At 38.8% G+C, this 11,725-nt stretch overlaps 1 protein-coding gene across 7 annotated transcripts in view; it reads right to left on the minus strand.

The window, feature by feature from the left end:
- The window catches only part of Lrp1b (LDL receptor related protein 1B), a 1,919,409-nt gene extending 1,908,376 nt beyond the window's left edge, over positions 1 to 11,033 (minus strand). For all 7 annotated transcript variants that reach the window (XM_036183000.1, XM_036183003.1, XM_036182999.1 and 4 more), the window contains exon 1: positions 10,371 to 11,033. In XM_036183000.1, the coding sequence (XP_036038893.1) occupies positions 10,371 to 10,545 (175 nt within the window). In that variant the 5' untranslated portion in view covers positions 10,546 to 11,033. The remainder of the gene's footprint in view (positions 1 to 10,370) is intronic.
- Positions 11,034 to 11,725: the final 692 nt, after the last annotated feature.

Below are 11,725 nucleotides of genomic sequence, written 5' to 3' on the forward strand. Positions count from 1 at the left end.
TGTCTATTGCTTGTGCTGGCTCCAGCTTCTACAAACCATGTCAAAGCTGGCATGTATTAGGCACCACACAGGATAAACTTAGGAGGAAAACCTATGAGCTCTGATGGGTCAAGTAGCACACCAGTACATCATAAATTCTAGTGCCATACTTTTGTTCTAGAAGATGGCTTACCATTTGCTATCAGCACCTCTCTTCTTTTCTAGAAACTTCGAATTTTTTATAAAATTTCTCACAAAGTGAGATGAGTGCAGTGAGGAATAGCTGTGTTACAATTTCTTCACTTTGCTAACCTAATAGAATATTCATAACCAGGAACATGACTGTCAGTTGAAATTCTTCTCAATCATGTAAAGGTTTAAGGTACAATTGAACAGTAGCTCTCTGCTAAAAAACACAGAAGATTTTTTTCAAGAATAAAACACAAATGAGTCTCCAAGGGCCAATTCCTCCTCCTTTTGCTTTTGCAATGGTTTAAATTTGTAGAAATAGCAAAAGAAAAATAATTGCTGTATATTCACCAATACTTAGAATGTTTTTAGTGTTCCTAAATGCATTGTTTGAAATAACCCACAAAGAATGCTACCTTAGCTTCTATGAGTTCCAGGTACAGTATACCTAAAAAGAACATTAGTAAAAGGGCCAATGGTATTTGATGTTCTAAAATATAAGTTCAAAGGTATTATTGTGACAAAACATATTACAATCATTTGGTGTCATGTACTGTGGTGAATTAGAACATGTGCAAGCCAATGAGAGGCACTCCAAGGTGGAATGCATCCATCCATAAACAACATAAACAAAGAGTTCTTCTGTGTAGAATATCCATCTTTACTTCTAAAAACTAAGAACAGGCACTTCACTTCATGTCCCATCTTCCTATGCATTGAGCAGCATAGATTTCATTGTTGCAGAAAATCTACATAAAACTGTTTAACTTCTATAACCAGGCAAAGCTTCCAGTGGAAAGACTGGACTTCAACACAGCCACAAAACTTTTGAGGTGCAATTTGTCCTGCCTGCAAGATGTGCTGGAGTAAAAGTGGCACAGAACTTGTGGGGGTGGCCAACCATTGACTGGTCCACCTTTGACCCATTCCCCTAGAGGGAGCCCAAGACTGACACTGCCTGGATGACCAGGAACCAGGTGCTGGACAGCCCAGAGACCTAGGATTGAACCAAATAGGACAGGCAAGAGAAAAAAAGTTAATAAAATGATTTCTAATGATATTCTGCTCTGCTCATAAACCAGAGACTAGCATAATTGTCATCAGAGTGTCTTCATCTAGCAACTGATAGGAGCAGATGCAGAGACATAGAGCCAAACATTAGACAAAGCTTGGGCAGTCCCTCAGAAGATAGGGAGGAAGGATTATAAGAGCCAGAGATGTCAAGGACAGCACAAGAAAATAGCCCACAGAATAAATTAACCAAGGCTCCTAGGGGCTCACAGAAACTGAAGGAACAATCAGGAAGCCTGTGTGGGTCTGATCTAAGCCCTCTGCCTATATCTTACCGTTGAGTAGCTTAGTGTTCTTGTGTTACTCCTAACAGTGGGATCTGGGGCTGTCTCGGATTCTTTCATCTGCTTTTGGGACCCTTTTCCTTCTGCAGTGTTGTCTTGTCCAATTTTGATGTGAGTTTTTGTACCTAGTCTTACTGGAAATTGTTATGCCATGTTCGGTTGATATCCCTGGGAAGCCCACTCTTTTCTGAAGGGAAATGGAGGAGGAGTGGATCTGGAGGAAGAAACTGCATTCTGATATAATATATGAGAGAAGAATTAATTAATTAATTAATTAATTAATTAATTAAAAATAAATAAAAGATTTAAAAATCTGTTCCTTCCCGATCTTGGCTCACCATTATCATTCCCTTTCAAAACAACACAACCTTTCCCTGAAACAACTTTAAAGACCCTTGAACTCTGTCTCCTTCTCTTCTTTGTGTAGCAGAAAGCAAAGTCTAACAAAGCAAGTGCTGTGATGTCATCTCTGAGTAAAGTTCTTGTTACTACTTATTCTAACCAGTACTAAACCTACACCCGTCCCCTCTATTGACATTGAGATAGCTGACCTAACCTGATTTCCTTAATGTACTAAATACATATAGTTCATGCCAGACATGCAAGCCTTCTTTCATGCATGAAGGATGAGCTAATGATCCTTATTCAAGGTTTACGTGAAAAGTTTCTTTCTCCATTTTGAAGGGTGGTCCTCCTTGTTACTTGTTTGTAGTAGACATATCAACTGTCTCAAATAATTTCTATGATTATAACCACCAAAGCATTTATTTTAATCACTTGACTCTTTTTTCTTTCTTTGTAACATAATTGTTATATATTTCCTATGTCAGTTGCTTCTTGGCTGTCTCTTCCTGCTTCTAATACTAGACACCCAAGGCTCAGCTGTACAATCTTACTTGCCACTTGCTTCATTTGCAACATCTAAATATTTTTCACCATCAGTTTGCTCAGCTTTATGGATGACTCCTTAAGTAAATAAAAGACCACAAATCCTATAGATTTGTTTTTGGAATTAACATGTTTCAAATGGGAAAAAAAAATCGCTATATGTAATGCTATAGATTTCTTACTATTAGCACTTTCCATGGTACTAATACTATAGTTAATAATAATATGAATGTATGCTATTCTATACAGGATCCATTATGTTTTCTACAAATATTATTTTCTTACCATTGTGGAAGCTCCTAGGAACTGACAATGTTTTTTTGTTTGTTTGTTTGTTTGTTTTTTTGTATAGAGTATAAGAGCAGAATTCTGTAAAACTTGGGGAATATAAACATAGGCACTCTAGTTAAAACATGGGTAAAATAAAATCCCTGGCCTTGGTTTTTTGTTTTGATTTGTTGTTGTTGTTATTGTTGTTGTTTTGGCCGTGTATTCTGATAGTGATAGAAGCAGGAAAAGGAGCTGAAAGAAAGCTAACAAAACTTATTGCTCTCATGATTCATTTCAAAATATTTGACAGAACTATTTGACTAATAAAAAATGACAAAAAAATTAAAGTTTTAAAGTACACCTGTTTTTTAATTATATACTCAAGAAAATATCCTTCTTTTCACAAATAACATAAGTATACCATTGAACTTTCATCCCGTCAGTATTATGCAAATGATCAAATACTCTTTATAATTATGATAGTAAAATGGCTAAAAATTGCTTGATTTTTGTGTCTTTAATGCCATGCACAAACCTTCAAAATCTCCATGACAAGTGATCACAATCTGCTGTGGGATGTCTTTCTGTACGCTGTGAATATGTTTTGCTCTTATTGGCTGATAAATAAAGCTGTTTGGCCAATGGCAAGGCAGAGTAAGGTCAGGCGGTACATTCAAACTAAAGATAGAGATGAAGGGTGCAGTCAGGACAGACACTATGAGCTCTGCTAGGAGAAGCAGGATGTGAGAGAACAGGTAATGCCAAGAAGCCACAAGGCAAAACATAACTTAATAGGAATGGGTTGAGCTTAGTTGTAAAAGCTAGTTAATAATGAACTTGAGCCATAGACCATACAATTTGTAAATAATACAAGCCTCTGTGTGTTTACTTAGGACCGAGTGGTTGCAGGATCAGGCTGGACACAGGAAAACTTCCCCCTACAATAATCCATTACGCCTTTACTCATAAATCAAGGGTCACCTGAGCTGGTGCAATTATCACTGCATTTTCAGAAATAATATATAAGAAAAATGCCTTAAAATTAATGGCATTGAATAAAGTAGAATAATTTTATTAAAGTATACTTTTGAACATCAAAATATACCATTAAAAACTTTGGGAAATGCATAGAATATTTTAGATGTCCTGAAATCCCAGATTTAAAATGATAAAACTTAATATTTTATCAAATTTTGAGATTACTAATTGCTCCAAATATTATATCTATGTTGGTAGAAACAAAAATTTCAATGTCAAAGTTCTCTCTCAAAGAGACTTTTTGTCCTTCTTAGCCTTAAACATCATAATTCCTAAGGAAAATAGAACATTCCAAATACAATAATGCTTTCAGCATTATACCTATGGTTTTTCTTTTTTATAAATATCTTTAAAATACCCTGGGAGCCCTCACAGCATCCACAATCAAGTTTCATTTCTCTTCCTCTGGCCCCCACTCTCATCTTCAGTTCTCTTTTCTCACATTAAGAAGAAAAGGATAAGATGACAAATTGTCATTACAGAAAAACTCAGCGGTAAAAAATTTCTTAAGGAATTATGTATTCATATTTCTAAACTGACTTGAAGCTAGAAGGATGGAAATGCTACATGGAAAGTTAGGAAGGAACATCCTATTGATGGTTAGAACAAAACAAGAGACGGACTGTAGAACCTTGATCTTACCTAAAGAAGAGACTCATTCTTTCCACTAAAATGAGGTCATTCTTCAACAATACCTGTCTTTAGTCTGAAGGCTAAGCCAGCCAGGACAATGAAGTGCATGCAACTCAGGAAATAGATGTCTGGCTGTTAATAAGAATACACTTTGAGATAAAATGTAGTGCTGGTAGTGTAGTGAGGCAGCATGCCCTATCTTCTCCCAAGAGATTTTATTTCTTTTCCTTACTTAAAGTTAGAAGAAACTGAATAAGGAACTGTCCTTTCTCAAAACACCTACATAAGGACTTTTGACATCTCTCAAGACTATCAATATAACATTATCCATCTATTAATATTTTTTTTCTAAACATGAGTATATTTACCCTAATCTAAGAACAGTAAGAGTGAAAAAAGAGCCAGTGTTAAGACGCATTAATTAAAATTACTGGTTCTATAGGAGAAATATCTCTGAAAATATTTAGAGCTAGTTTTGGAATAGTTGAGAGGAAAACCCAGATGTTAACAAAGTGTCATTGTTTGACAACTGGATCTATCTGCACTGTTATCTAATAATTTTAATTTTAATTTTAATTTAAGAACTAGTTAATTCCATCAATGAGTTTACTCATAACTCAATGAAATTAATTGTGTTTCCGTGGAGACAGTCTACACCAATAGGGTACAAAGAAACAGAGAGAAGGAAGGAAGTGTGGAAAACAGAGGGATAGTAGAAGAGAGAAAAAAAAAGGAAGAAACAAGATGGAGAATTGCATTTTGTGATACTGCTGAATTCAGAGCAATGCAATAAATAATATATATTTTCTGACTCAGTCATGTAGTTTTACTGGAAGATATAGAAGAGGCCACCAAACCATGTATTAGGGAAAACATAGCTCTAAAGTTGTGAAGACAGTTCATGGAAGAAAACCCTTCAATAGAAGAAAGTATGTACATTTCTCAGGTTGTTTCTTTTGATGTGTGTTGGGAACTTCCAGAGGGTTCATTCCTCTTTCTTTGATATGAAGGGCTTAGTTGGTGAACTCACTATTATTGAAATGGAAGATTAGCTAAGATTGAAAACAGTGACTTGACATTATTGTGAGCATGATGCACCTTAAAAGTTATTTAGGAATTGGACCAAATATTTATTTTAATAAATAAATTCTACAGATGTTTCTGTACTTGGTATTGTTTAATATTTAACTATTAGGATATTTCCCCCAGATGGGTAGGTAGGAGTTTAATTTCCAGCCTCTGGGTTAAAGGTAGGTTTATGGATTCACAGGATAGTAGAAATAGAGAAAGGTGTTGCTTCACACTTTCAGCATTAGCTAGTTATACTAACTTCATCACCCTTCTTAAAAGTAAAAAAAAAAAAAAATTGCATTTCCTTTCTTTGTGCACTGAGGTGCATACATTGTATTTGTCCTTATTACCAGGTTAAATTTGGCAAGCTAGATGTCTGCCATAAACTTGAGGAAAGGCTTCCACATAAAATCTAATGGTTTTCTGAGACAGACACGGCCAGTGGTACGTTCTGGCTAAGTCATTCTGAGGTCTTGATTGTGTTCTCATTGTTTCTATTCCAGCCACCAGAAACCATTTGAATGGCAAACCTTTGAGGCTTTTTCACAGGCAATTGCTCGGGGCTGGGTGGGGCTCAGTGAGAGCATAGGCTCAACACGAGTGAGACACTGGCATCAGCCCCAGCACGGAAAAACAGAAATGGGGCAAACATCACTTTGACATTTGTGTCTTCCACTTTTGGATTGTGTGAAAACAAAATATTAGCCATATGGAAACTCATTAGAGCACTACTCACTTTAGGTCAAGGAATATTTCAACCGTTTTTCATTTCACATATTTGGTTTTGTATCTTAGGAAGGCACTAATCACAAAAAATAGACATTTGATCTGCAATTATAAAAAATAAAACAACTTTGATTTAGTGAACAATATCTGTAATGCTGAGGTCAGAGTGGTGTGTTGTGGTCTTTGCATCAGAGCTGTCATTTTGTGGAAGATATATAAATCCAAATTTCACATGTGGGTAGAATCTACTTGCTACTGCATTGGTTTGACTAGTGACATCATGTTGGTACAGGCATGTTTAATGTTTAGTATTAATTCTACTTTCTTTGAATGTATCTATCTGGCATAAAGACAAGTGTTTCCTCTGTACAAGAACTGTTTTGACAGACAGGCATAGAAGGCAGAACATTCTATCCCTATGCCGGACTGGAGCTTTTTTCCACCCAGATTCCCTGTAACTAGAAAAGAGTTGAAGCTGGGGATGTAGTTCGTGTAAGACATAAAAATTAGCTGCAGAAACAAACCCAATGGTATTTTTAGGATAAAGGTCTTGTTCCAGCATGGAATAGAAAGAAAATATGGAGGTCCTAAAGCCTTGCATTTGCTTTAAAAACCCAACCCCTGTTCACTGCATGTAGTTCTAAATGGATCTTATCTTTATGGTATGGAATAGGTCCCGAGGAGAGATCGACAAAGCAACTAACAAGTAATGAATACTATGGATCCAATGGAGGTGCACTGGAAATCTCTGTATACCATTGCCTTGCTGACAAATAGCATTTATAAAGGGCCATTTCATTCCTAAGAATACACTAATGATATCACCCAGAAGCAATCATAAAATTTCTTTCACATTTATTTAAAAACAGCTTCCATATTAATAATTCCAGAGTAGTTAGTACTTTACTTTTCTGTGATAGTCTCATGCAGTCTCTTTTCTTACAGGTATAAATTGCAAACAGGGTAATATTGATATTAAATGCTTTAAAGTATCTCTCTACTACAAATATTTTCATGGCTACTCATTAGGAAATTGAAAAACAAAGTGTTCAAGAAATCTCTATTTGAACTAAAGATAATATCTTATTCAACCAGCACATTTATCCCCTTTTAATCTTTTTGTGTAATTCTGTCTTACTGTTCTAAGATATTTACATTTTTCTTTTGTTCTAAATTTAAGTTTAGAAGTTGGGAGGAAGATGAGTCAAAGTTTAGAGTCTTCTTCAAAGCAAAATCTGAACATTTTATCAAATGAGGTATGAATTGCACAGACATGTGAATTACAGTACATTCTTTAAGAGAAAGAAGTTGAAAACTGCAGCATAAATAGTTGCTGCTTTTTAATGGTTTTAAGCAGACACAATAAAAGGACAGAAGCAGCATGAACACTAATTATTTGGAAATATGTCTTCACATCTTATCAGCCTCGAGGTTTTTAACTTGTCTTGGCTCTCCCACCTCCTTTTCAGAAAATGTGACAATTTAAAACACACTTCCTTTTAAGTCTTAACCATTTTTATCAAGCAGTACTTTGATATGTTATGTCATCATTAAATGACAAATTACTTGATTCTAAATGAATCTGATTTATCCTCCTTTTGGCTGTTAAGAGTTATAAAGACATTTCCTTTTCCAGATACAATGAAGTCTAATAAGAACTGGCATATACATTATTTTGACAGTATAAAAATCAATATAAACTAGGCAAACCATGTGTGATTGAAGGACAGGTAGATGCAATGTGTATGGGATTGAAAACTAAACATACAAATGAGTTTGGAGTATAGTTGGTTTTATTTTTTGCCTTTTTGGATTTTGTTTTGCTTTATTTTTTAGCTCGTAAAAGAGTTTAGCATCTGCTCACAAACTTCACAAGGATGCCACAGTAGAGAAGATCACACCACCTTCCCCTAGAATGAGAAGCTGCCTTTACCTCTATGTCTCTGGAGAGCCCAGACACGGTTTCACACTTCAAAACACAAAACTCCCCCTTACACTATTAAACTCACCAGTATTTTCACACATCTATTCTCTTCTTCAAGGCCCATTGGCATTGCCACAAGCCTGAAGGCAGCTACATCTCATTAACCTTGTTCTTGGGTTATATGCCTTGTCTTCACCGTCAGCATCTCAGTGGGGGACATCTGTCATAATGCAGCTACATTCTCATTTTAAATGTTTAACAAGACTCTTTCTCCTTCCTTCCTTCCCTCCTCTCCCCCCCCCCTTCTTAAGGACAAATATGAGGATCACTCTTGCAGTTTTGATAGCCAGCTGTCACAGTTTGAACTGGTTTCAATTTTTGAGAGTTCAATTAGATGCAATAGAACTCACTGTTGATCTGTAACTATATATGCTTGCACTCTATGATAAAGTACTTCTGATAATTTTTTTCAGCTGATATTAACATTCAATTAAGTCATAAAAACTAACAATTACGTTTCATATATAGCTTAGATATTCCTCTCTTTTCTGGAACTAAATTGATACTAAATACCATTCTTTATGTTATTTTCTTAGTCTTGAGAAAGCGGTTTATTTATTTATTTATTTATTTGTTTGTTTGTTGTGCACAAACTTCTCTCAAGATGTTCAGTCATTACTCTCTGGGAGCAGCAGCAGTATGCTACAGAAAAATACAAAGCACTGAGCTAGGGGTGAGATCAGACTCCCAGGGGTTTGTGTTGGGGGTGCTCAGGGAACCCAGTACCAACAGCCTGTAGCCTTTTTTGCCAGCATTCTGGGCCAGAAGCTGTACCTTCTCATGTGCTTCAGCCCAACTTCAAACGTTCTTGCTAAGGAAGGTTGAGGAGCGACTGTGGCAGATCAAAGTCACAGTCATTTCAAGTGAGAGCCACATGCTTCCATTTTATCTGCACCGTTTTCCACTGTTCCCCAGCAACTTCAAGGCAACTTAACCAAGTTCAGAATCTTTATGATTCCGCAGCGATGCACCTGAAAGATTACCAGTGCCACTCCTAGAAATGACATGTGTGAGCCGGCTATGACTATGAACTAGTTTCATTATAGGACTGGTTGCCAAGAGTAGGTTAAATAGGATCATTACAACCCACCCGGTGCAGTCCTATAATGAAACTAGTTCATAGTCAATTCGTAATTCCTTATACCTAAACCGACTGAATCGCACAATGCAAGACCTTGCCTATTTGCGTGCATTGGCATCTGTATATTTGAGGTTTTTATTTTTATTTTTTGCTTGTTTATTTTCTCTTTCCGGATTAAGTTCAAAAGCTGAATTGTATGGTCGTTGTGAGCTCAGTTCAGGATTTATGACACTTCTAATTTTCCTTTAAGGAGTTAACCCTTCCAAGCCTAGTGGCAGTGTGCAAACGTTCCTCTGCTATGATTCCCCTTTCCCTTTTAACCCACATATCCTCGTCAATGATAGTAAGCTGATAAGAGGAGCTGTGGGTTTCCAGGTCAAAAGTTTCAGAACCTTGGTTTATAATCCCTACCTTCTCTCAGGGCTCCCCTATAACCTTTGCCCTCTGAACTTCGACCATTCCCAGCTGTTAGATGAGAAGCAAGCACAAAGTGCTAAGCTAGATAGATTCAGGCTTTCCAGTTGATAAGGCTATCAAGGTACCCTGGTGCTGGGTCACAGACCTTCCCTGTCAGAACAGGCAAGTTCAAGCAGGTAAGTGCTCTCAGAAAAGCCCTAAGGGCTTCTCTGCTGGCTACCCAACCCAAGTCAGCCCGGCAAAAGGCTACAGAGACACTCAGGGAGGGAGGGAGCTCTGACACTTCTCCCCAGATGTACAGCTGAGGAAGTAAACAGGAGCTAAGTTGGGAGAATAATTGTCTATGGCAGAGAATCATGAGAATCTCAGCTGAGAGCCAGCTCCAAAGGGAGTCTCAAAGAAACGCGAATTCTGATCCAACATCTGCAGCGTTTGGGATGCCCGGGCAGGAGGCACAGCCAAGTCCAAATGCTCCCCGGGGGAAAGGGGGACAGACAAAATCAAGACCTGAAAATGACCAAGGGTAAAATGTGGGGGGTTGCGGAACACTCTGGCTCCTAGTTCAGAAACCCTCCAATAACCCTCTCCCCCCAGGAGGCTAGCGCACAGTGGCCAGCGGGTCCCGGGAGCGGGGCTGCCAAGGACTTAAGTTTCACACTCAGTTGTCTGTCAGCATCACCCAGCAGGAAAGCCAAGGGAGAAAATGGGAAAGTGGGGGGGGGGGGGTCGTGGCGCTTACCTTGGTCAGCTCCCACAGTCAGCACCTTGGCGTTAGGCAATAATCCCGAGAGAGTGAGGATGGCGAGAAGCAACTGGGACATGGTGATCTTCCTGGTGAGCCTGTGCTGCAGACTGCTCGGCGGCACCCTCGGCCCGGCCGCCGCTGCTGGCAGCCTGAAACAGAGCCGCGTCATTTAGAAATGTCACTGGAAATCCCTGGGTCGGTGGGTCCAGCCAGTCCGCCTTGCTCTGCTAGGAGCAGGATGTGGAAGGTGTGCGGAAGCGCGCCTGCGGAGAGCGTGCGAGCGCCAGCCAGGCGCTGTATGTCTGGACTTTTCGATGCAGGGGTACGTCTGATCTTACATCACGCAAGAGGGGCAGAGAGATGCCCGCCGATGGGAATTCACTATTAATCACCGAGGCCTCCGTACACCCCTCCGTCGCCCACAGAAATCACATCTATTACTAGTAAGAGGCGGTTAACACGACAGAGAAACAGCCTCAAATGAGAACGCCACAAATAACTGCTCTTTCAGCCTCCTTGAAGAGAAAGTAACTCCTCGCTTTTTCTGTAGGGATCTGGGTCCTTAGCGAAGGGGGACTGCAGTGGGCCAAGCCAGCCAGGCGCCAGAAAACATCACCAGCCAACTGAGAAGTCCCAGCGAGTGGCTTCCCAGGCAAAGCAGATTTGATGCCTGGGCTGCAAGGAAGCTTCCTTCCTGGAGAGCCAATGCAAGCCAGGACCTTGTTTCTCTTAGGGAAATGGTTTCCTCCACTTGACAGCTCACAGAGCTTTTTCAACTGCACTAGTAACTTTTATGCTGAGTGGCACCTGGGGACAGAGCTGCAAAATTAGTGACTCAGCAGAAACCAAACCCAAACTCCCAAAGTCACTAACCATCACACACACACACACACACACACACACACACACACACACACACACACGCAGGCAGCAAGATAAGTGCAGGCATCCAGGTCCCCAAGCTGGTCATATTAAAGTAGAGATTGCCAATGGATTTTGCCTGCATTTTCTGTTTAAAAGGATACCTTGAGCCATTTTAAGGTTTTGAGGAAGTTTTGTGTGGTTTTTATTTCCTATATTGCACTGACAGGCTGGGAACTTTCTGAAACCAAGAGAAGTATCTAAATGAGTCTGTGAAATATTTAGGCACAACTGATTATGTATACACAGCTTAAGCTGATTTTGTGATCTTTAAGAATCACATGGTAATTCTGATTAGCCATCGTTCATAAATGACTATTGGGCTAAAACTTCAGTATCTTAAGAGTTGAGGGCTGACTTTCTCCACAGCAGTATCAGTCATTGTTTTTCTATGGGAAAAATCTTACATTTTAATATTTTAAAATCTG

This window comes from Onychomys torridus, chromosome 4 (genome assembly GCF_903995425.1).
Source record: "Onychomys torridus chromosome 4, mOncTor1.1, whole genome shotgun sequence".
NCBI lineage: Eukaryota > Metazoa > Chordata > Mammalia > Rodentia > Cricetidae > Onychomys > Onychomys torridus.